This window comes from Antechinus flavipes, chromosome 2, assembly GCF_016432865.1.
Source record: "Antechinus flavipes isolate AdamAnt ecotype Samford, QLD, Australia chromosome 2, AdamAnt_v2, whole genome shotgun sequence".
NCBI classification, from domain to species: Eukaryota; Metazoa; Chordata; class Mammalia; order Dasyuromorphia; family Dasyuridae; genus Antechinus; species Antechinus flavipes.
The window spans coordinates 606910910-606937335 of NC_067399.1; the positions used below are offsets into that span (position 1 = coordinate 606910910).

A 26426-nucleotide genomic window follows, 5' to 3' on the forward strand; every position below is an offset into this window, starting at 1 on the left:
AGTGTAGAACTAAAAACCATGATGTGTTAAAAGGACCAAAAAAAGACCTTATGTATTAGGTGGTCCATCATGAGACACGGCCAGGTGTTGTACAGGATGAAAAGATAAGCTAGAGTTGCTATTTATACCAATGGAAAAAATATTCTCACTAAGAAGATCCATTGACATAATTTCCTGATATATTAAAAAAAATTATAGTTGTGGTAATTTACTAATTTAAGTGGATCTTTTGAAAAATCATTTAAATCTTATTTGTTTCAGTTCAAGGCCGCCAGTTATTTGCTCTACTGGACCCAGGCTGAATCATATTGCCTAAGGAACAACCTAGCTAAGTTTAGAACTACTCATCATCAGGTTAATTATAGGATCTTCAAAATTTTGGCCACACAATTCATGAAGATTTTACCAAGTTACATAGATGGGTATTGTAATCAGTGGCAGTAAAGGGAGCATCCATCTGACAAATCATACATCTTCAAATATTGAAGATAAGGGCAATTAATTATTTGCTTTAAGTTTCTTATTTAATTTACTTTGTTTCCCTTTTAAGGAAAATGGGTTACAGTCTAAGGACCATCTACAAGTTTGCCTTAGAATAAGACCTTTCACACCATCCGAAAAAGAAAATGACTCCCAGGTTTGTGTGTGGTGGTTTTATTTGCTAAATGTCTTTGACACTTTTAAACTTTGATAGAAAAGCAAAAAATATCATAAAATTTCTCGTTTGTTTTTGCTGTATTAGGGCTGCATTTACATTCAGGATTCAAATACTATTCTGCTTAAAGATCCCCAAAGTCTAGCTGGTCGGTTGAGTGAAAAGTGCTGCGGGCAGATGGCACAGAAATTCAGTTTTTCCAAAGTAAGTATAGTTATAGTAAAGAAAAATCATTCTCACAGGATATGTAGTGAGATGATGAGCTTTGCTGAAAGTAATGCCTAATTAAAATGGATATCATAAATAGAAAATTAGGCATAGAAATTAGAAATACATTTATCCTGGCTGAATTTCATTTATTAGATTCACCTTGATGACCTAGCCTACTGACCTTTTTGGAGCCTGACTTTTAAATATTGTTAGCTGTCATTCTCAATTTTGTGATTTCTCTAGCAGTGATGTATATGCTGTTCATGCCTTTATTCATGGTATTGTTAAAAATGTTAAATAGTATTTAATAACCAAGTACCTCAGATTTTTGGAGTTCTTTACTGAAGACCTGTCTCTAAATTTATGTTGAATCATTAATAATGGCTACTAGTTTTTTGAGTAAAGCATTTAACCCACTCTGAATCCATCTAATTTTATTCATATTCATCATTTCTTATGGCACAGTAATATTACATGACATTGATATATTACAGTTTGTTTAGCTATTTTCCATTTGATGGCTATCTATTTTGTTTTCACCTCTTTGCTACTACCAAAAGTGCTGCTATAAATATTTGGGGCTATGTCACATCTCTCTTTTTAACTCTGACTTCCTTGTAGTTTGTTTAACAAAGGGCATAGATATTTTAGTCACTTTCTTGAAATCACTTATGCTTTTCAGAATAGTTGACAAATTCACTGCCCTCCCTGGGGGCATTATTTTGCCTGACTCTTCACAACACCTCCAATACTAGCAAAGACAAGAATAGTCAATTTATTGAATGTGAAGGGATTTTCATTTTCCTAATTATTAGTGATTTTGAGCAGTTTTTCATATGGTTGTGATGATTTGCAGCTGAGCATTGTTTGTTTAGATCTTTTGATCACTATAGAGCTGATAATGGCTTTTTAGTTTTACTGCTTATTCCCAGGACTAGAATCCAAGCTTTATGATTTTGGTCTTTTTTACTATATGTCACAACACTTTAAAGAGCTATTACTTGTTTGGTCTGAGTTTTTTCTTCAACAGAGTACAATCCCTCTGTAAGGTACAAAGTGGTCTTTGAGAAGTATTCTAAGTAATTCATTACTGCACAGTCACTTTGGTAAAGAGCCTTTCTGAACATTGGGTGATTGTAGGAGAGCAAACTTGGGGCCTGTACTTGATCCCTTTCTGGTGTGATGTGACTTGGTAGAGCTTATGCTCTGCTAGAATAGCTTTAGAGAACTTACGATTTCCCCTATGCCATGGTGAGGCATCAGATTAAGACTTTGGTTGGAGGAAGCCTTTCTAATACTATAAAAAACAATTGCACATAATAAAATGTTATAAATGCCACAAAAGGGAAACAAATTGGGCCAAGGGAGAGGAATACTTGGTCGGTATCAGAGAAAGCTTCATGCAGATGTCATAAAGATGGGTATGATTTCGGCAATTGTGAGAGGGGCAGAGGACAAGAGGAAAAGAAATTGTTTCAAGAAAAAGTGTTTGAATAAAGTATGGCTTTAGAAAAGTATTTAGACCAGTCTTTCATTTGTGAAATAATAGAATAATAGAACTGAGGATATGTTCTGTGACTGCCATGTTAGTGATACAACTTTGTTAATTTTAACTGACTTATGCAAAATTATAATGGAAATTATCATTTAGGTATTTGGTCCTGAAACTACACAGAAAGAGTTCTTTGAAGGGAGCATTATGCAACTGGTAAAAGACTTCTTGAAAGGAGAAAATCGTCTGATTTTTACTTATGGTGTAACCAACTCTGGTAAAACATATACATTCCAAGGTAAATGAAACTTTGAAAAATTTTTCCTCAAATCATAAAAATAACAGCATAGTCTTTTAAGTATACTCATTAGATATATCCCAGTTCACTAATGGAAATGGTTCTCATTTTTAATGAAACTAAAGAATTGAGTACCTATATCATATAAAAATTATTTTACACTGAGAATTGACATTCACATAGCATTTTTCCTACTATTTATTTCCCTTGATTTTGATAACACTATGAGCTTAGATGTTACAGATAATAGTTCCATTTTACAAATGAGGAAATTAATAATCAGAGGGATTAAATGGTCTTTCCATGGTCTCAGCTACTAAGCATTAGCTTTGAATATGAGAATCTCCTGAGTCTATGTCCAAGGTTATTTACACTAATTGTCTTTTTAAATGAGATTAATATTTTGAACTATAAAGGAACAGCCTTATAAAAATTAGAAGATAAAAATTCACAAAATGTCACCTACAGGTAGCAATTAGTTTAAAAAAAAATCAGGCAAGGGAAAACTTGAACTTTAAGCTTTATTTTAATCTCCTTTTTTTGTGAACAGTTATTTTAATATTTAAGTATAACAGATCTTGAACTAGAATAATAGCAAATAGAGTATCAGGGACTTGAAGTAGTTATAATAATTGAGAATCTCTGGTGTCCCCCTCCCACTTCTAATTCATTTTATTCTTATTGTTGCCAGTCTGCCTTGTAGTAAAGAGTTCTTAAAATACTGGAAAAGGTGGGGGCAGCTAGGTGGCGCAGTGGATAGAGACCAGTCCTGAAGTCAGGAGGGACCTGAGTTCAAATGTGGTCTCAGACACTTAACACTTCCCAGCTGTGTGACCCTGGGCAAGTCACTTAACCCCAATTGCCTTGGGAGGAGGGGGATTACTGGGAAAGACTTTTAATATATCTTCCTTTCACTCCCGACAGTAATACCTTAAAATAATTTTTCATTAAATTGTATTCTCAGGTACAGAAGAAAATACTGGTATTTTGCCTAGGACAATGAACATGTTGTTTCATAATATTCAAGATAAACTGTATCAGAAGATGGACCTAAAACCACATCGATGTAGAGATTACTTACGGTTATCTGCTGACCAAGTGAAAGAAGAAATTGCTATTAAAAATGCCTTGCTTCGGCAAATTAAAGAGGTAAGATATAATTTAAATATGTCAAATATATATGTGGTGTGATTTCTAAAAAAATCTTCAAATATCTTTTAATTCTATTCTTTATACTTGTGAAAATGGGGTGTGGTATAGCTAAGTGTATGAAGCAAAGAATTAAGAACACAGATAATTCAAGCTAAATTTCATACATTCCCAGACCAAGATGTTTTAAGTGGTTTAAAATCTATTTCTAAAATTGTAAGGAATTTTCTTTTGAAGGTGGTAGTCATTCTTACCTCATTGAAAAATGGAGCTGTTGTGTTTAGTGTTGTTTAGAGACAGCTGTGCAATTCAAGAAAGAATTAACTCTTTTACTAATTTTGAAAGATTAATTTTATTAAACTCTATTCCTTGCTTTTTTTTCAAGTTTCATAGTTTTTTCCTGTTTTCTCAAAGACTGTGTGATTGGACATAAAGCTTGGTATTCCTGTAATAGCTAGACAGGAGGTATTTTGCCAACCTGCTACTAGTTTTTTGTGAGCAAAGTAGTACTATCCTTTTTTGGGGGCGGGGAGAGGGCTGAGGCAATTGGGGTTAAGTGACTTACCCAGCGTCACATAGCTGGGAAGTGTTATGTGTTTGAGACCAGATTTAAACGAGGGTCTTCCTGACTTCAAGGGTGGTGCTCTATCCACTGTATCACCTAGCTGCCTTCAAAGTAGTAGTATCCTAAAAGCATCTGTTCACTTCTATTCTGAGTCCTTCCTATGAAGGGATTGTATGAAAGGAAAAAAAGTTTACTATAGGCTGTTATTGGAAATTCATTTCAGCATGAAAAAGGGACTATTAAAGAGTAGTTAACTGTTGGTTGTTTGGCTTATTAGTTGTTGGGAAAACTCCCTATATGAGATGTTTCTAAACCTTAATGTTTGCTTTTATTTTTAGGTTGCTCTTCAAAATGGCGGTTATGATACCTTGTATGGTAAGATTTCCTTCCTTTCCTTTTTTTTTTTTTTTTAAAGCATGTTGATCTACTGACACATACAAATTTGATAGGCTTTCAAAAGCAGTTCTAAAATCCAATTCATGTTAATGACATAGTAACCTGTATTTGGTAACTAAAATTCAGTTGTTTTGGAATGTCAAAGTCTATAGAGAATTTATCTCCAAATAAATTATATCCAGATAGAATTTTATTCTCCGTGGATCTTAAAATATATTATTGGAGATAACTTTCTCATGGTTTTATAACATTGGTGCTTAATAATTATCTGTCAATTTGAATCAAAGATGGAATTGAGTTGGGGCCAGTGAAAATGTAACTTTGTAACCTGTACATTCTTATTCATTGTTCAAAGATGTTTTTGAAAGGATGTTTTATTATTCATTATTATTTCTATAATTGAAGAGCCAAGGGAAAAAGGTAAAATATAATTTAAAAAAATAACCTATTGGACTTTTTTTTTTTTTTTTTTTAGTTCAGTGCTTATATAAAGAATTTTGTTTTCTTTTTTTGGACAGGAAGTTGGAACTCAGTGAACATTTCAGATTTTGAAGATTCTAAAGATTTTGAACAACCTTCTTTGAATGTGGAAAATACAGTGAAATTTTCAGTTTGGATTTCTTTTTTTGAAATTTACAATGAATTTATTTATGATTTATTTGTTCCTATATCAAATGACAAATTTCAGAAGAGAAAGATGCTGCGTCTTTCCCAAGATATCAAAGGCTGCTCATTTATAAAAGGTAAATACATAATAAATGAGTAAGAAGGTTTGTACCATCAAAGCCTTTGGACATTTAACAGCACAAAATTAAATTATACTCATTTAATCTTTAATAAACTTTGGTCAGGGAAATTTTAAAATCTATATTATATGTTCATAAGGGAAGAGCCCAAGTATGGGTTATGAAGGGTGAATCTTTCTTCCACAGCAGTCAATTTACAGGTACAGTTGTAAGACCTTGCCTAGATTGACTGGTTAAAAATCATAAACTTTATCATGGTTTTGTTTTATTTGTTAAACATTGACCCACTTTATCTTGTTTCTGTTCTTTAAGATCTACAGTGGATTCAAGTTTCTGATTCTAAAGAGGCATACAGACTTCTCAGATTAGGACTGAAGCACCAGAGCTCTGCTTCTACAAAACTCAACAGTGCATCTAGCCGAAGGCAAGTAAGGAAAAAAGGCTGGAGTTACAATCTACTTAGATAGTAGATAACCAATCACTTGAAAGCAAAACTCTCCTGTCCTTTTTGAGATCCAAGTGGGGATTTAGGCTGCTTTTGATGCTATGTTTTTAGCAGTAGTGCTAGCTTACTCCTCCTTTATTAAAACAAGGAGGGAGATTGGGGCTGGAAATAGATATTTGAGTCTTCTGTATAGAGATTATAGCTGAAATATTGGTAGCTTTAAAACTATGTTTTAAATCAAAGTATTTTACAACTAGATGTAAAATTTGAGTAAAATCCAGCACTAAAAACATAACCAATCATTGTTTAATCTTTGTTATAGTCACAGCATATTCACTATTAGAACACTGCAAATAGAGGATTCTGAAATACCCCATGTAACAGGAGTCAGTGAGTAAGTAAACATTCTCCTAAATTTAACTGCTTTAAAATTATAAGGCTGCTTTCCAGACTAATTTTTCTTCTTCTTCCCTCTATCTTGCCCAGACTATCACTGTGTGATTTGGCTGGTTCAGAACGAAGTATGAAGACCCAAAATGAAGGTGAAAGATTAAGAGAAACTGGAAATATTAATACTTCTTTGTTGACTCTGGGAAAATGTATTAATGCTCTAAGGAACAGCCAGAAATCAAAGTAAGTGTTATTAATAGATATAATATTTAGAGATAACTTTGTTGGGCTAAATACAAGATTCTCAGTGAAGGATTTAAAGGTAAATGTGGATAACAATGAATTATAGAACATGAAGGGACTGTGATAACAGTGGAGAGAGAACTCATATTGATGAAATTATAAGCAGTCTATTAAAGCATGAAGTCCTCAGTGTTTGTCCATAGAATTCTCAGAAGGGTTTTACACAATTTTCCTCCTAAATCCTTCAGTTTTAATATTTAAAAAAAAATAAATTTCCTTTTTTAAGAAATAGGGTTTTGTTGATATTGTCCCCTTCTTTTATTATCACAGGTACACTAAATATCCCATCTCTTCCCTACCTTCGTTATCATTTATGACAAATAGTACATTTTTTAGAGAGAGAACCAAATAAGTTCAAATGATATCTTTAAAAAAGTCTGAAAACATGCAATGTGTACCACCTGCACAATTTACAAATTCCACAAAAGGTTAGGTTGGGGGTGTCTTCATATATATTCATTTCAGTCTTTCTTTGGCATCTATTTTTAGATTTTTTTTTGGTATATAGTTCTTTTCATTTATTACTGATTTGTTTCTACACCATTCAAATTTCCTGCTATTCCACTTTCCCTACTCTCAAAGAGCCATCTCATATAGCAAAAGACATTTTTAGAGGAAAAAATTGGAAGAAGAGGAAAAAATAAAACTGATCAATACATTGAAACTCTGATATTCCATATATTTGTATCTCTTTGTTCCATCCTGCAAAGGAGTTGGAGGTGGGAGGAAGATGTTTTCTTCTATCTCTTTTTTTTTGGGGGGGGGGAACAAGCTGGTTCTTTTAAAATATTTGTTTTTGATTGCTTTGGTTTTTTTCTCAATTCACATTGTTGTGGTTATTGCTTCTACTTACTTTACAAACATTCATGTAAGTCTTTTTGTGCTTCTTTGTAATCATATTTATTGTTTCTCATAACACAGTAACATTTCATTACATTCAGATACAATTTTTTTTTGCCATTTTTCAACTGATGGACTTGTTTCCATTTTTTTGCTACCACAAAAGTGTTGCTGTTATTCTACTATTTTCTGAACTTTTTATTTTTTAATTTGCTTCTTACACAGTGACTTGTGGATTATAGTTACCATTGAGAAATATTAGATAAAAGACATTCTAGAAGTATGATATTAGTGTAAATTGTGACTTAGTGGATGTTATTATTTAGGTAGTTTATGGAAATAAGCTCTTTAAGAATTGCTTTACATCATTACCTCATTTAATTCTGGTAGTAACATTGTCAGGTGATTTCTATTATTGTCATTTTTGTGGAGGAGGAAACTGGGGCTGGAGGTGTTAAATGACAATCCAGAGTCCAAAATCAAACAACTAATTTGGCTATCTGACTTAAAATCCAGCATTCTACTCGAATATTTTTTAGTTGCAGGTATTTTGAGATAATAAACTTCTGAAGTTATTTGTTCAGGATCTGTAAAAACTTCACTCTCACTAATATAATTTGCTCATTTAGTTAGATCCAAAATTCAAGATCAGTTAACATTTTAGGCTGAGTAATCAACCAACATCTACTAGTAATACTTATGACACAGAACACTAATAAACTAAGCCCACTGACAATTTTTAAATATAATTTCCTTTATGAAAACAGTGATATTTCTCATATTTATTGTATGATTTTTTTTTTAGGCCAAAAAAACTCCCCAAATCCATATACTATTGTAATAAATACTTTTTAGAATTAATAAAAGGCAGTTGCCACTTTAGAAAATGTTGTGCAAACTTATACCTATAGTTGCTGAATTATTCATTCCTTTATAAGTTGTCAGCAACTAGTTTTGGAATCTAATTTAAATATATACTCACTTTAAAAATTTTTCTTTTTTAGGTTGCAACAGCATGTACCCTTCCGAGAAAGTAAACTTACCCATTACTTTCAAAGCTTTTTTAATGGCAAAGGGAAAATAAACATGATAGTCAACATTAGCCAGTGTTGTTCTGCTTATGATGAAACATTCAACGTGTTGAAGTTCTCAGCTGTTGCACAAAAAGTAAATATATTTTTAACCACCATAATTGCTTATAGTACATTCTCATTCATTTCTGACATTAGGGTATACTGAATGAATACTTTTTATTTGAAAATATAATGGCAAGTAAAATAATTATATTACTAATTTAAAATGAATTATTTGAAAATTAAACTTAAAATAGCTGTCTAAAGGGAATACAAGTACTAAATACCCGATTCTGGTGCTGAATGAATTTTTTAATATGTGCTAATAGAAACATCAATGCCAATTATGTGCATTGCGGCTCTATCTCTGAAATTAGTTGATTCTATTGTCTGTTTTAATGACCATTGAGCTTGAGGATTGGTTGGGTGGGTGTTAGAGAAAATCTTGCTGTAGTACAAGCAGGACTTTGGTAATGACCTCTAGATAGGTTATCTGAGAGTTCCTTCTTTACCAATGCTTCTCTTATTAGCGTGAATGATCAAATTGATTAAATAAAATCTTAATAATTATATATTTTTATAAATCTAAATTAATATAAATAAGCAAAAATTCTTGAGCACTTTTGGGAGCTGTTAAAAATCTGAGTTGTCAGTTAATTTCATTTATCTAGATCTTTCACTTGGAAAAAAACAAGAGCTGGATTTTTTTAACAGGTTTTTGTTCCAGACACTTTAAATTTTTCTCAAGAGAAACCATTTGGCCAGACTAAATCTTCCAGAGATACATCACTCACTGCTAATAATGCTGATACTAAAATGTTAGAAATGAAGAGAGCCACTATTGAATGGGAGAGGAGTCTTGAAGATTTGATAGAAGATGATGATATGGTAGAGAATCCTAATGCTGCTCAAGAGGACCACAATATGGAAGAACTAGAGTTGACATCGGAAGAAGAAAAAGCTGTCAGCAAAGAGGAGTATGCAGTATGTATTATGACAAACTGGCTGCATTCTATTTTTATCCTAGGGCTTTAAAAATCTGTTAGTCTTCAATAATCCTTCAGAGTTCTCTTTTCACATATCTGTGTGCCTCTTTGATTTCCAGCTTAAATATTATCAATTGCCTGCCTGTAATTAGTTTGCCTATTTATTCTAAAATAGCTGATGAGTAGGAGAGCAGTTAATTTGGATTTTCATGATTTAAACAAAGGCGAATCCATAAGAACAGGGAGCTACCAGACTGCTTAACAAGGGGCAAACTAGTCTGGGTCAGAAATGGAGCAGATCAAGTGGGATTGAATTCCTGAGTGGCTGCTTCATTTCCAATGTGAGCAAAATAAGGTGGGCCAATTCCTTTCCTTTCCCATCTCCCCCTTCCCCCCCCCCCCAAAAAAAAAAAAAAAAAAAACGATAATGCAATCTGTGTTCAGGCAGTATTATTTTGACTATTTAGAAGAAGCACATCTATCAGTGGGTAGTTTTCCCCAAAGGTATTGTTGCTTTAAAAAACAGTTATGGATAAAATAATAACTATAAGATTTCACAAAGAAAAATCACACTGCATTGTTTTTCTAAAGAAATGGATATTTTTTTTCTTGGAATGATCTATGGGCTTTTGCAAAAAATTTAGAAACTACTGTCACTGATAGAAGACTTGAAGAACAAATTGATAAATGAAAAGAAAGAAAAGTTAACCTTGGAACTAAAAATTCGCGATGAAGTTACACAAGAATTTACACAATACTTGGCTCAACGGGAAGCTGATTTTAAGTAAGTTTAAAAAATTTTAGAATTTGATTGAGTCCAAGAAGCACTTATTTTATTTTATTTTATTTTTTTAAAAATTTATTTATTTATTTATTTTATTTTATTTTTTTAAAATAACTTTTTATTGATAGAACGCATGCCAGGATAATTTTTTACAGCATTATCCCTTGCATTCATTTCGGTTCCGATTTTTCCCCTCCCTCCCTCCACCCCTTCCCCCAGATGGCAAGCAGTCCTTTACATGTTGAATGGGTTACAGTATATCCTAGATACAATATATGTGTGCAGAACCGAACAGTTTTCTTGTTGCACAGGGAGAATTGAATTCAGAAGGTATAAATAACCCGGGAAGAAAAACAAAAATGCAAGCAGTTTATATTCATTTCCCAGTGTTCTTTCTCTGGGTGTAGCTGCTTCTGTCCATCTTTGATTAATTAAGGCTCTCTTTATCGAAGAGATCCACTTCCATCAGAATACATCCTCAAACAGTATCGTTGTTGAGGTATATAATGATCTCCTGGTTCTGCTCATTTCACTCAGCATCAGTTCATATAAGTCTCGCCAGTCCTCTCTGTATTCATCCTGCTGGTCATTCCTTACAGAACAATAATATTCCATAACGTTCATATACCACAATTTACTCAACCATTCTCCAATTGATGGACATCCTTTCATTTTCCAGCTTCTAACCACTACAAACAGGGCTGCCACAAACATTTTGGCACATACAGGTCCCTTTCCTTTCTTTAGTATTTCTTTGGGGTATAAGCCCAGTGGAAACCCTGCTGGATCAAAGGGTATGCACAGTCAACAAGCACTTATTAAATACCTTGTCTATACCAGGCACTATTAGGCTATATATATATATATATATATATATATATATATATATATATATATATATATATATATATATATATATCTAAGAAAAACAAAACTGTTCTTACCTGCAGGGAGCTTACATTCTAGCATGGGAGGGAAACAATGTGTACATAGATATTTATGTGCCAAATAAATGTAAAGTAATGTTGTAGGGAGCACTAAGTGAATCAGGAGCAGATTTTTGTAGAAGCTAATAGTTTTTCTGAGACTTGAAAGCAGTTAGGAATTCCAAGAAACAGATGAGAAGTGAGAACAATTTAGGAATGTGGAAGTGCAGGGGGATTTGAGATGTGATGAGGTATACTTGGAAACATTTACTAATCTAGTCTTTCTAGAATTCAGAGTATATGAGGAAAAGTAATGTATAATCAGTGGTGACCCCTTATGAAGGATTTGACAGCATACAAAGGACTTTATATTATATCCTCAAGTTTATAATGTAACCTTTTTTTTTTTTTTTTTTTGGCTGTCATATACAATCTGGCAGTTTGTCAAAGACTATGAATCTTTTTTTCAAATAATGATTTTAAATAATTGAAGGAAATTTCAGTTAGAGTTTAGTGAAAATAAATATGTAATTTTTTCCCATTCTTATTATTGGATACTTAATAATCTATTCATGAACATTTTGGTACACTGTAAGTTAAGAACCTCTATTCTTGGGGTAATAAGGACTCTTGGTGTCTCACATGTTGCAATGGTAAAACCTGTACTTCAAGATTATCTACTTGACAACTATGGGGAATGGGTTGGAGAGAAGACTTCTTTTCAGCAATTTTTGTGAGAGGTTATGAGATCTTAAATTATTGTGATGAGCATGGAAGTGGAGTGAAGCAGGGGGATATGAGAGATGCAGAGGCATAATTGACAAAGTTTGGTGTTAGGGATGACTGAGGTTGTGCCTCCGGGTGCCCTTGACAGAAATGGAGAAATTAGGAGATAGGTAAGTTTTGAGGAAAAGGTAGTAAGTTATATTTTGGATATTTTGAGTTCAAAGTGCCTTTGGGCCAGCTTACTGGAGTTGCTGAGATATTGAGAGATTTCAGACTTGAGCTCAGGAGAAGGATGGAAGCAGTATATTGTGGGCTTGGTAATCATTTTGCAGGTAGTGATTCATAATTGTATCCATGAGAGTTGTTAAAAGGAGACAACATAGAAACCTCAGTGAAGAGTCCTGAGGAATGGCCATAAGGAAAGGTATGAGACAGGGTTGCAGATCTTTAAAGATGTCTGAGAAGGAGAAGAGATATAGGTAAGAGGAGGGAGCACCTTGGAAGGGACTATCTGTTGTGGGTTTTTTATGTATTTTCCCAATGGTTCTTTTTTATAAGAGAAATTGACTTTGTCTTAACATTCCTGTGTAGTATTTTAGGAAAACCTTAGATTTTTCTGGACTCAATCTTGCTTGACATATTCCCCCTCTTCCTCTCTGGGACTCCTGATTTCTTTTCTGAGACCCCCAGCACTCAATCTATGTAATTTTCTTTGCTAAATGTTTTAGCTTCCTCATTTAATTGGCACTTGCCTGTAATATTAAAGGTGGGAAAGATGGACACCTAATTGAGATCACATCATTCCTTAGAAAAGGTCTGGTTCTCTTCCACAGCCTTACTATGTGGAATAATTCAAATGTGCTCATACTGACCTGAAAAAAAAGCTCAAGAGCCTTGTTCAATCTGGGAACTAGAGGGAATATGTTTTATCATAAATTTTTACACGGTGCATGGCCTTGAGGTTATCTTTATTGTTTGTTATTGGTTAATTAAGTCATATCCAACTCTTTGTGATTTCCTTTGGGCTTTTCTTGGTAAAGATAGTGGGGTTGTGCCAGTTCATTTTACAGATTAAAACTGAGGCAAGCAGGATTAGTGACTTGGCCAAGGTCACACAGAACGTGTCTGAAGCCATTTCAGGCCCAGCACTCTTCATGCACCACCCAACTTTTTAATTATATTCTTGTTTCTCAGGTGACAGTGACTTTTATACTACTCATCTCTCCTCTAGTCCTTTTGCCCTCTGGATATTTCAAATTATACTGTAAGACCATTTTTCCTAGGATAGCAGAAATCTACCAAACCAAGGCCTTTTGCATTTTGGTTGATTCTTTTAATAAATGGGAACTCTTTGAGTCTCCCAAAGCTCAACAGACTAGAACAACTTGGAGTGGGCATTTTATTGCCTTTTTATTTTTACCTTTTTGGTAACATTCTAAAATGTTGGGAAAGAACTGTCTTCTTTCCAATGAACTTGTTTTGTTGTTCATGTACAATTTGCTTTTTGAAGGGAATCCCTTCTTCAGGAACGTGAAATGTTAGAAGAAAATTCTGAACGTCGGATGGCAATCTTTAAGGATTTGGTATCTGACTTTGAAACTTCTCATGAGGAACCAATGGATGAAACTTATACTGTGAAAGTTGAATCCAAGGTATGTAAGTATTTTTAATTATAAAATTATGAGAAGGGGCTTTTGGCATCAGGGGCTGCATAATATAACACAGATTTTGATACACTTTCAAAGCCCTTATTACATTTAGGTATTTATTAGGTATATAATAGTCAAGGATATGACTAATAGTCACATTCATAGTCAATGTATGATTAATTCTGGATGAAGCTTAGCTATATAATTTGAAACAACTTAGATGTATGAAGAATTTAGAGCCTCAAACTTGTCTATTTTGCCATTGAATTCTAATTTCATGGTTTCCTATCCATTCCTTGTTTGAGCCTTTTTTCTGAACTATTATTACTATTTACATATAAATGGCCATTTTGACAGAAACATTTGTCCAGTAATCCATTCTTACCAAGGCTGGGGATTCATCCCTTCCTTACCATTTTCATTTTTGTTTTTTAAGACTTCATCTAGTTATTGCTTTTGTAGCCCAGTGTAGAGGAGGGAACTTCTTGCCCCTGCTTAGTTTTGTGACTGTCAAGAATTTGGGGGAAAGGATATGCCATCTAGGCATATCTTTACATATAGATCTTTACATAGGAACCTAGATAGATAACATAACTTTTCCTATAAGAAATTCTTATTACATGTTCTAAGCAATTGTGGTAAAAAAAAATGTTTGAACTCTTAAATCTTATAGATTTATCTTGTCTGTTATCATTTTCTTGCTAAAATCCTGGTGAAAGGAAAAATATCCTTTAAAGCTGAAATAAATTTCAATAGCAACACATTTAATGAAATACAAGATTTACAAGAGATCATTGTTCCCGTAAACTTAGAGCACATTCTCCCAAAATGTATGTATCATTGTCTGGGAAAAGTCACATGCACAGGGATCACAGAAATGTAATAATTGTAAAGAGACATATATTTCTAGACCTTCAGGTTGATGTCTTCTGTTATCATACTGCTCTTAGGGAGCCTCTTCCTGACTGAGCATGGCCTCTCTGATGGCCAAATTGTCCTCTGGGTCTATTCCTCACTAATTATGGTAGTATATCTATTAGATCCAACAATTCTGCCATCTGCTAGAGGGATGGTGGCAAGAAATAAGATTATTGCCCCACCATATCTATCTATCAAAATCTGAAAGGGCTATTTCCTTAAGATTAGACCCTTTGTGGACTATTGATCTAAGCCTTCCACTATATATAACTACCTGCTGGTTAGTGATTCTCCTTAAAGATCTCTGATCTAGCTGTTAAAAAATTTGTGTCTGATAATTTTGTCTAAGGAGACCAGTTTTCTCTCCCTACCTAGCAATATCTTCATTTTTATATATCTGTTTACAGCAAGGCCTAATATTTTTGATGTTGCAAAGCCTAATTGCTTTGGTGCTAAAAAACCTCAGTTTCTCCATATTTTTTTACCTCAAGTAAAGATTCATTGTCCCAGCAAATTACTTAAATTTGCATGAACTTCTTTGAACAAATATCAGCATAAGTTGACATATAATATCTAGCAATATAATATTTTATTTTTCCATTTTTAATATTACCAAATTTTTTTTATTTTACCAAGTACATGCAAAGATAGTTTTCAACATTCATCTTTGCGAAACTTTGTGTTCCAACTTTTTCTCCCTCTCTTTCCCCACTTTCTTCCCTAGACAGCATATAGATCGTACATGTGTAATTCTTATAAACATTTTCATATTTGTAATGCTGCACAAAAAAAATCAGATCAAAAGTTGAAAGAAAGAAAAAAAAGAGAGGAAAAAAATATTAAAAGGTGAAAATATGTTTTGATACATATTCAGTTTCCATAATTCTCTCTCTGGATGTGAATGGCTCTTTCTGTCACAAGTCTATTGGAACTGCCTTGAATCACTTCATTTTTGAAAAGAGCAACGTCCATCACAGTTAATCGTCATATAATCTTGTTGCTGTGTATAATGTTCTCTTGCTTCTACCCACTTCACGTAGCATCAGTTCATGTAAATTTTTCCAGATCTTTCTGAAATCAGCCTGCTCATCACTTCTTATACGTCAATAATGTTCAATTACATTCACATACCATAACATATTCAGCCATTCCCCAACTTATGGGCATCTGCTCAATTTCCAGTTCCTTGCCACTACAAAAATAGCTGCTATAAAACATTTTTGCATACTTAGGTTCTTTTCCTCTTTTAACATGATATATTTTAAAAACAAGTACGTTATATTTGGTATGTATGTTAGAACTTCATTTAACAAGTATTAGTGCATGTGATTAATATATTACATAATTTATAATCAGTAGCATTCATAACAACATAGCATATCTTGAACTAGATGTACAAATCTCAAATACTTAGCATGTAACAGTTCCATTCGGTGACCAGTTATGTAGATCACAGGAGGGAACAGAGAATATGCCTCCATAGCAGTAGGTCGTGCATATTATGGTTTAGAGGCCTGTATTAATGGATGCTTAAAACAGCAATACATAGTAAACACACATAGCTAAAGGCAACATGTAGCCAAATTAAAAGACTACATGCTCTCTGCTCTCTGACAATTGGCATTGTATTACTGCTTAAGTATACATTTCTGCACCATCACTTTGTGAGTTTGGTGCTTAACTTAGTGGATCTGGTGCTATTGTTTTGAATTTGTGCATTTGTCAAGTTATCTCTTAGTGTTCTCAGAACTACTAGCTTGTGGTCTCAATATAAGTTTGTAATTGGCACTTTTTTTTTTTAGGCTGTATGGGGGCTCTAATGATTTCCTAAAAGTTGTAAAAATTTTTGCTTATTATCTTTAAAATATATCCAAAAGAATGTAGACTATTTTTGTAATGTTGTAATAGTGAAAGCTACTATTAACATTAGTCCCATGGTTTTTACTAATTTTAGGAATCAGATAATCTTGTAGGAATTGAAGACATTATTGCTTTCCTTCAAGATGATATTGATATTAAGAAACAGACTGAAATTGCTCACTTATTCATTTCATCTCTTGCTGACCCCCAGGAAGCTATGGCTTGTTTAGAACTAAAGTGTAATCAAGTTACTTCTGAATTAGCTAAAATCCAAGAAGAATATGCTAAAGTCCAGCAAGAATTAGTCAAAACCCAAGAAGAATTAAAGAGAGAAAATAGTAAGTACTTCCTTTTTTTGAACACAGTTTAGGCTTAGATAGAGGGATTTGTAACATGTCAGTATTAAACAGAATGTATTTAATCTCATAATTATGGACAAAGTTCTTTAATGTAGTCACCAGATTTCATAATATATCAGACTTAAAAAAAAACTTTGAGTATTAGAAATAATACCAAAAAAACCCACATACAATGAAAAGGCCAACCCATGAGTGCCCTTTTGCTTATTTCAGGGCCTGATTTTAGAAGGATGATTCTATAAAAATATTTAGGTGCCTTTACAAAGAAATTAAAAAACATGTTAGGATCCATGTTTTGTTTTCCACCTTTTATTTTCCTGTGTGTGTAGCTTAGGGTTCCCCTTTTAAGATATAGTGTGCTCTTTGCTTTTAATTGAGTCCTATTCTAATGTTCATGTGGTATTTAAGGGTATCACTGCACTTATTTTAGTTCTTTCTAGGTTCTATAAACAATATCAAATATAATCAGTAAATATTAAATACCTACTATGTGTCAGGCATAGTGCTAAATATCGGCAGTACAAAGACAAAAGACAGAAAAAATAGCACTTGTTTGATAGGACCTTATAGTCTAGAGAAGAGAAAGAGGGGCAATGATTTAGAAAGACATATACAAACAGCTCTGTACCAGTGATAAATATGAAATGACCAATAAAGAAAGCACTTGAATTAAAGGGAGTTAGGAAAGACTTTTTGTAAGAGGTCAGATTTTTGTGGGGACTTGAAGTCAGAAAGTAAAGATGAAGAGTAAGGGAATTCTTGGTAGGGGGAATACTGGTGGCATTTCTTTAGGGAGGAAAAGTAAAAAGATCAATGGTTAGAGTTTGGGGATGGGGACAGGTAGAGTGTAAGAATACTGGAAAGATAAATGCTAAATCATATTTTATGTTTCATATAGAAGAGAATATATTTGAAATAGTATTTGTTACATATGTATGTTCACATATTTGTATTTTAAGAATAAAAATATTTGAAGTTGAAGTGATAGGGAACTCCTGGTATTAAGGTACAAATATCAACTTGTGGTTTTTTTTTTTTTTTTTTAATTAAATAAACAAAAACCTTTCTTTTCCTCCTATATCTTCCCCATTGGAAAAAAAAATAAAAAGAAAAACAAAACCCTTGTAACAAATATGTATACTCTAGTAAAACAAATTGGCCAGTTGGCAATTTTTTCTAAAATGTATTGTCATTTTGCACACTGACTGAGTCAATTGTATCTTTGTTAGGGAGTGTGAGTTCGCATGCTTCCATTATTCATCCTCTGGAATAGTGGTTGGTCATTGTGTTGATCAGATCAGATCTTAAGTCTTTCAAAGTCGTTTTTCTTTTCAGTGTTTTTATTGTATAATTCATTCTCTTGGCTCTGCTCACTTCAATTTGTGTAAGTTTATGTTTTCCCAGTTTTCTCTGAAGCTTCCCTTCATCATTTCTTACAGTATAGTATTCTTTCATTACATTCATACTATATTTTTTTGCCTGGTCTGGACATTTTGCCTTCATGAAAAGAGCAGTTACAAATATTTTTGCATATATGGTTCCTATTTCCTCTTTCTTGTATCTCTTGGAGGTAGTAGGGATAAACCTTTGGTAAAGTATGATTGGATCAAAGATGTCCAAAGTTCAGTAACTTGCTAGGCAGCGTTCTAGTTGTTTTCCAGAATGCATGAGTGGACCAATTCATGTCTCCACCAACAGTTTTCTCAAAGTCTTTCCAACATTTTTTTTTTTGGGGGGGGATAATTTTACTAATCTCATGGATACATTATTTGATTACAAGGGCTATGTGAACATACTAAATCATGTTACTGTGGAAGAAAGATGAGTAAATATATTTGTTGCTATAGTAGCTATGCCTGCTTTATGCAAAAAAAGTACTTGACCACAGCTTTTGTTTAGCTTTTTTTCAACTTCCAAAAGTTAGTTACAGGGATAGGAAAGTATGATCAGTAATTGATACCAATCATTATTTATCTGGAATAAGTGGCCATTAGCAAGGCTATTTAGTCCTTAACTGCTATTTTGTCTTCTGGTTGCCCCTTCCACATCCTACTATGACAAAATTGTGAAATACTTTTAAATATTTACACTGCTATTCCTCTCGCCACTATTACTTTCCTTTGGAGAAATCTGTGATTAAGGTAATGGGGAGCTGTTCAATGATAAGTATTTTGGATGCTGTCTGTTTGCTTTCAAGCTTCATAAAGTTAACGTCTGCTTTTCTATGTTCTGTTTTCTCAGAATCCGAAATGCATACAACTGATTACAAGATATCTATTCATGAGCTTGAAAGTGCTAATAAGGTGATGTCTTAGAATTTTATGTGATATCATTATTTATTATTGTTTTGAATGTGCTTATTCATGCTATTCAGTTTCTTTTGTGGCTTTTGTTAGTAAAATAGACAAGCGAGTCAGATCATCCTATTAGCTTTATTTTCCTGCCTTGTAAAATATTTAGTGCTTTGATATGTGCAGTTTAAAATATACACACACAAGATATAAATGTTTTGGTGTTGATGTTAAGTTGTTAAATGTCATAGGTCATAGATTGTTGCTAAGTTCTCTTAGCAATAATGGACCTAAAGTTGAGAGGATTTAAGAAGCTATTTTAGAAACAAATCTAATATTTTGACATTGTAATTGTATCTGAACTCTAAAAATGTCTTTCTTCTTTCCAAAAGAAAATAGTTGCACAGAATCAGAGAATTCAAGAGTTAATGGATATCATTGATCAAAAAGAAGATACAATCAACAGATTACAGAATTTGGTGTCACATATGGAAGATACATTTAAAGGCTGTGTAAGAGTCTTAACTGTGTTGGTTTATAAAATAGTTTCATTTCCCAGTATATAAGAGAAATCAGAATTTTTAAAAGAAGCTGGTATTTTTGTTCCAAGTCAAGTTGGCTGTGATGGTTTATGTTACTTAGTAAACTTTTAAAATTTAGATAAAATTGTTGTAATTTCATGTCCTACACAAAAATACCTGTAAAACTTTTGAGATGTTGACTATAGATCATTTTACAGTTCAGTTAGTCATCGTTTTCTCTTTTGGCTTATTATGGGTATTTTTTGCTTATGTTAATATGTTCCTTATTTGGGACAGTTTTTTTTTTTTTTTCTGTCTCTTTACTATAGATGGATAATGGTGCTTTAACCTCTGAGAGATTGGATCAGGGCACAGGAATTCTTAGAACATAAGTACTTATAAATTAGAATGAGATTACATGTATAGGAAAGATGAAGACATAGCAGCTCTATTATACTTTCTCTGTAAAAGTTTACAAACTTTAGTTAAACTTAGTTATTTTCAATCACCTGTTTACATTGATAATAATATTTTTTGTGTGTGTTACTATATATAATGACCTACAAGTTGATTTTTAAGATTATTGTTATTTTTCCTTAAGTGGGTTTGATTTATATGTTAGTTATACGGGCAGCTGACTTCTCCTGCACTCTACCTCCTTCAGAAATATTTTATAGTTTGTACAAGAAGTAGTTCTGTTTAGGTTCTGGCTGCATCTTGACTGTTGCTTGTTAATGGTACCCTTAAAAGACCACAGTCATGACCTAATTTAACCTTAGATCAGGATGAATTTAGGATTGTCAAGGGAGAAGTATAGTGGTTAAGAAAGTACCATTTTTCTAATGTACTCACCTCATTAGAATACTTAATTTGAGGACAGGGAGGATGGGGTCTTTATTGACATTTTGATGTTTTTCTATACCAGGCCTTTTTTGAGGAGCGTGGTATAATAGAAAAGGTGTTGAATTGGTAATCAAAGGAACCGGATTGAAGTTCCAGCCCTGCCATTTACCAAGTCACTTTAACCTTTCTCAGACTCAATTTTCCTCTTCTGTAAAGACTCTGATCTCTTCAGGTTCCCTCTCAAATCCAAATTTGTAATTTTGTGACTTTTTAGCATGTACATTTTCTTTATAACTTCTAAACCAAGATAAAATGCAACCTAGTTTATAAGAAAATAAATTGCTAAAAATTAAAAGCTCCAACACATTCCTATCAGGGAGGATAGAACCCTGGGCAAGGTGCTTAACCTTTGATTGCCCCAAGTAACTCCAAAACTAAATATCAGAGCTTGTTCTGATCTGCATTAGGGGTGGGGGATGGATGCCTTAGTGAAATTAAAAACTTTGCCCCAACATAAGAAATAGTTTCAAGTTATTAAGAAAATCTAGCACTAATTTTAACTAGGGGATTTGGTCTTCTAAGTTGGTGGTATGAAATTGCACAAGAAGTTTTATAACTTAGGATGGCTTTGTGTGTCCAAAGGATAGAAGGAAGTATTGAAGCTTGCTTTTACTGGTAATTATGAAAGAATAATCCAACTTTGCCGGAATTAACAGTTTTTAGTGGCAAAAACCCAAAGTTCCAGTAGATGGGGCCATTGTAATAGAAAAGATGTTTAGTAAATAAAACATGTCATCCTCTTAATTCCCTGTTCTTTCTGAAGAAGAGAATTTTTTCTTTTAAAAGCACAAAAAGAGGGTTAATCTGGGCTTACTAATAACATTTCCTAGTTTTGGGTGACTATGAGGACTCCCCCAGCTTTAATTTTGAACAGTGAAATGTTCTAAAGGGAAGCATTAACCTATTATTTACATTTTTTTGTTTCTCTTCAATTTTGGGTGAAAGCATTTTGGATAGATGGAAAGCTTATATGTGTAATTGCATATACAGTTTACTTGTATAATAAATAATATTTTTAGGGGATGGGTGAAAGGTGAGCAAAAAGAACTACTATTTGTAGGCTTATGTATTCATATTTAATTGAACATATGAATTTAGTGATTTTTGTTTATAAAACATCAATTTCAAAAGCATCAAAATTATAGTAAGGCTTTTCATAGTTAATAATTATAATAGTAACATTCTATATTGTATAATACTCCAAAATTTGCAAAATGCTTTGTATTTATCCAAATTCTCCAGTGCTTTAATTACCTGCATAATAAGTCAAATAGTTCTGAAAAGCTAACATTTCTGCTCTGCATATCTGTGGGATATGCAAATCATAGATTTAGAATTCTAAAAATTTTAGAGGTCACATGGTTGAAACCACCCCTCTTAGAGATGAAGAAAGTAAAACTCAGAGGTGGTAGGTGAGTGGTAGTAAGTGTTGGAGCCAGGATTTGAACCCAGATGTTTTCATTCTAAAATCCAGCCCTCTTTCCATTGTACCACACTGCTTACCTGCAGCAGTTCAACAAGCTGCCAAACATGATTTAAAAAAATTTTTCTTTTATATGAAATCAGTGAGTTTTCAAACTTTAGAGAAACAACTTTTGGAAATGACCCAGGGAGAACTCTTTTCTAAGATTCCCTAGAACTGAGAAATATTTTATAGAATTATAGTTACATCAATTACAAATGTAAATGGAGACAAATAGTTACATTTTAAATCTTAAATCCTTCAGTTTGTAATGAGTACAATTACTTTCCCTCCCCACTCCTTTTTGGTTCAGACCTCTAATTTTATTGTGTGAGGAATGCCCAGGATAGACATTTCTTCCACCAATGAGAATCTGGAACATTTCAGGGGCAGCTCTTTAAAAAGGTCTTCCTAACTTCAAGGCTGGCCTTCCGACTCCTATACCATAATATTTCATTGATACACAAGTATTGGCATAAAAATGAGTGAAAACTGAAGTTAACTAGAGGAAGTCAGAGAAGAATAAAAAATATTACTTAGGAAATTACTTTAAAAATATTTCCAACCATTGTTTACAAATTTGAAAAAATTTTTTTTACATTTTCTCATTAGAGAGTAAGAAGAATTTGGGCTGTGTTTGGGAGGCACTAACTTGTACTGTGATGGTTAGAATGCAGTCCTTAGAATCAGGACTACTACATTTAATCTCTTTATGATCTTTTTGATCACAAAGACTTTTTGTGAAAAAGTCTTTTATCTCCATTTTACAGATTAGTAAACTGAGGCTCTGTGAAATTAATACTGTTTGTACTACCTAATCACAGGGCTGTTGTGAGGAAAGCAATCTGTAAACTTTAAACTTGTATTTTATACATGAATTGTTCATAAGTTTTTGTTTTGTTTTGTTTTGGGGCCTTTTAAAAATTATGTTGGAAACTTGCCTGAAAAGTAATTTGAACTTATTTTGTTTTAGGATGAGACTTTGTTTACTATTAAAAATGAGATATCAAAGTTGAACAGTAATGAAAAAGTTGAGGATATTCAGACTGAGAAGGATAAGGAAAATATAACTTCTTTGGGAAGAAAACGATCATTTGAAGACAGTTCACTTCAACAGGAAGAGCTGCCCATCAAGAAAGGTACAACTTCTTCAACTGCCAACTGGGCCTACTTCAGAAAACTAACTCCTGTACCAGAACTAAACAGGAGGATTGCAAACAGGAATAAATTTTCTCATCTAAGGAAAAAACTTGGATTAAAAACTAAATGCCAGCCATTTCTACTCTGAGATGATGGGCAATTTTTTTTAGAGTCAGGACTGTATTTTAAAACTGTTTTCTAAGCATTGTAATAAATGTCTATTTAGATTTTATGCTTTTTTCCTCTTTGCTGCTTTTGCATAGTTATTAATTCTTTAGTTTCCTGTGTTCATGGCTCTTGATTAAGCTCAGTAATTCTTTCTTTCTCTCTCTTCCCTTCTTTCCCTTCCTCCCTCTCCCTCTCTTTCTCTCTTTGTGTTTGTCTTCTCCCCCTGCCCCCCTTTTCTCCCCTTTTCTCTGAATTTCTTGCTCACTGTCTTCCCTCTTGAAGCTTGCATGCCACCATTCTTTGTGCAAAATATTGAAAGATGAGACATTTTGTCATTTCCTTTTTCAAATACAAATTCAGTGCTACATCTTCAATACAAAAGGAATAAATATTGTTTCAGTTTCAAAGGCAAGAGAGATCACTTGATATTTAGAAGCATGAACTGAGCAGGAAAAAACGTGGAGGTCATTTGATAATTAAAGAAACTAAAGTCTAGAGATAATGTGATTTGCACAGTTCTCAGGTAGACAGAAACAGCCAACATTTGAATTCTGATTGCCTGAATTTGAGTTCAGTAATCTTTCCAAATATAAAGTTTAACTATTTCCATCATCTTTCCTAATTCTATTTTTTCATAAGGAGAGGCTCCTTCACATTATTGCTGAAAGATGTTCCACTATTCAGTAATGTCTTTCTGAAGTTTTGTGTAATATATATCATGATTATTTTAGGATTTTACTTTCATCTATGTTCACTCATCTTTTAAAGTGAAGGAAGGAGGAAAAGTATTTGAGCAGTTTGTTTTAAAATATATTGTTGGATATTTAGACAGTATCTTTAGTATGAGAATTAGAAGAAAATTACAGTGTGTGTTCAGTTAATTAATATGGGATAATTACTTACTTTCCCCCTCTGTTTGTTCTTCCCTTCCTTATAAAAGCCTATAAAGTATTCCATTATCTTTATCCAGGCTATAGGAACTGATTGAAATGTTTGGTAATGTATGTTTTTTCTGTTAGTGAAAAAATATAAACAAAAGTATAGTAGTCTAATAGGTAGTTACGGCCACACAAGTTACATTTCTTAGGTTTGAGATGTATTTTTTTAGGTGAAGCAGAGATGTGACAAATGTACTCATTTATTTTAAAAACCAGCACACATGATTTATAAATTTTTCTTTTTACTCATAAACAACAGAATACCTAAGAATAAAGATTAAAGGTTAACAATAAGTTAATTAAGCCTGTCATGACTTACCTCCAGCCAGGGCTATATTTTAATTCTTAGGACTCAGAACATATGTTTTAGGTATGTGTGTGTGTGTATGCATGTGCATGCATATATACACACAAGTGTGTATACATGCATGTATTTGTGTATACACATACATTAAAAATAAATCAGAAGTTGGAAGTAGATAGTCTTCAATCTCTAATCTTCATGTTGTGAAATGATAACATTGCTTTACTGATTACAAGTGTCTCTTCATTATGTCTTCTTCATTATATCCTCACCACTGTTATAAACAAGCATGCCATTATAGAACGAACACTGCATTTGTGCCTTCTGATATTTTCTAGTTGTGATGTTGGGCAACTTGGCACAGATAGTCTCTAGAGTTATTTCCAATTTTAACATTCTTTGATTAAGATTACAAATGGACAGAGATAATGGCATTGAATATTACTCTTTGGAACTTAGCACCTAGTTTGTAAGTTCCAAATCTCTGTAGACCATTATTTTATCATGGAGTTAATTTTCAAATTGGAGTCACTTAACATATCTGTGGCTTTGGTCATGCCTTATCTCTAATTTTACTTTGTAAAGGAGCTTGGCTATCCCTTCTTTTCACTTAACGTTGACTGACCATTATAATCAGTATTTATTTTGGTGAAGAATACTTTAAGAATGCTTTAAAAAGCAACACAAAAGTTATATATTGAAGTTTATTTTAAAAAATAAGAAGATAGAATCATTATGATCCATTTAGTATACATCAGAAACACAAATATAGAATATTGGTAAATTGAAATAAGGTAAAGATAGTATGTTTTACCTGAAATCTTAACTAGTGGTAAAACTCAGAAATTACTACATTTTTGATATTGAATCTAATGCTAGGGAACTTTTACAAAATATCTGTTGAAAAATAATACAATCAGACTCATATAATTATAACAATGTAATTTGAAGATAGTAGGAACAATATTACAGTGAAGTAGAAGAAATGATTGGGGCAAATGTCCTCAAAGTTAGACAGAAACTTGAGCCATTATCAGACTAATGGAATAGAGAAATCCAGAGCACAAAAATCTGGGAAACCTAAAAAAAATTAGGCTAATTGTAAGTAAAGTGCTTTGAAAACTATAAACTATAACTTAGCTATAGTGAAAAGCATGGCATATAGAAAGTTGGCTTTGGAGTGAGGAAGATCATGCCTCTGACATATCATCCTGCCTGGGTGATATTACTGGGTCTGTCAATTTCTCATGTCAATGTTCTAGGTGGAAAAGGCTGACCTATATGAGGAGATGTTTCTTTGTCAGACATTTTTTATGTCAATGACATTACAAACCTATACTATACTGCTACAAAATCAGTCTACTAGCATTTGTTAAGTACCTACAATGTGCTGGGCACTGTGCGAAGGCTTGGGAATACAAAGAAAGACAAAAGCAGTTCCTGCCTTCAAGAAGCTCACAATCTAATGGTGGAGACAACTTGTAACTATGTATAAAGAAGATACATGCAAGGTATATTTTGGGTGGTCCTAGAGGGAAGGCAGGAAGATTTATTAATGTCCTAGTGTTTTAATCAGTTCTCAGTCAAGAAAAAGATCATTTAGTAGTTCAGGTAACCTTGTACAGAGAGTGGCTGATTCCACGTAGGCCTTCCAGTGTCCTTTTCCTACTCTTACATCATCAAATGGTTCTGGAGGCTCTAAATAACAAAGTCAAATAACAAACTCAACAAAGTCTAAATAATAAAGTCATATACAGCTTTAGAAAAGTGCTGCCTTCCTAGCTGGCAAGCCTTATCCCTTGCTAGTGAAACAAACTTAAAGTTTAAGTATATATGTATACCTGTCTTAGCATTAGCAGAACCCATCTGAGTTGGAAGTTTTGTTCCATTGGTGCTTTTTCTTCTCCTGTTACCAACTTAAGGTTTAAG

The 26426-nt window shown here is 33.0% G+C and overlaps 1 protein-coding gene across 1 annotated transcript in view; it reads left to right on the forward strand.

Moving 5' to 3' along the window:
* Nucleotides 1-26426, forward strand: part of KIF20B (kinesin family member 20B) — a 100070-nt gene that overhangs the window by 11626 nt on the left and 62018 nt on the right. Inside the window, exons 3-19 of the mRNA XM_051981620.1 lie at nucleotides 551-637; nucleotides 743-859; nucleotides 2517-2655; nucleotides 3620-3804; nucleotides 4708-4744; nucleotides 5284-5508; nucleotides 5824-5935; nucleotides 6279-6350; nucleotides 6443-6589; nucleotides 8494-8656; nucleotides 9277-9546; nucleotides 10193-10332; nucleotides 13495-13636; nucleotides 16623-16749; nucleotides 19012-19073; nucleotides 19454-19573; nucleotides 22921-23086. Of these exons, the coding sequence (XP_051837580.1) occupies nucleotides 551-637; nucleotides 743-859; nucleotides 2517-2655; nucleotides 3620-3804; nucleotides 4708-4744; nucleotides 5284-5508; nucleotides 5824-5935; nucleotides 6279-6350; nucleotides 6443-6589; nucleotides 8494-8656; nucleotides 9277-9546; nucleotides 10193-10332; nucleotides 13495-13636; nucleotides 16623-16749; nucleotides 19012-19073; nucleotides 19454-19573; nucleotides 22921-23086 (2311 nt within the window). The remainder of the gene's footprint in view (nucleotides 1-550; nucleotides 638-742; nucleotides 860-2516; nucleotides 2656-3619; nucleotides 3805-4707; nucleotides 4745-5283; nucleotides 5509-5823; nucleotides 5936-6278; nucleotides 6351-6442; nucleotides 6590-8493; nucleotides 8657-9276; nucleotides 9547-10192; nucleotides 10333-13494; nucleotides 13637-16622; nucleotides 16750-19011; nucleotides 19074-19453; nucleotides 19574-22920; nucleotides 23087-26426) is intronic.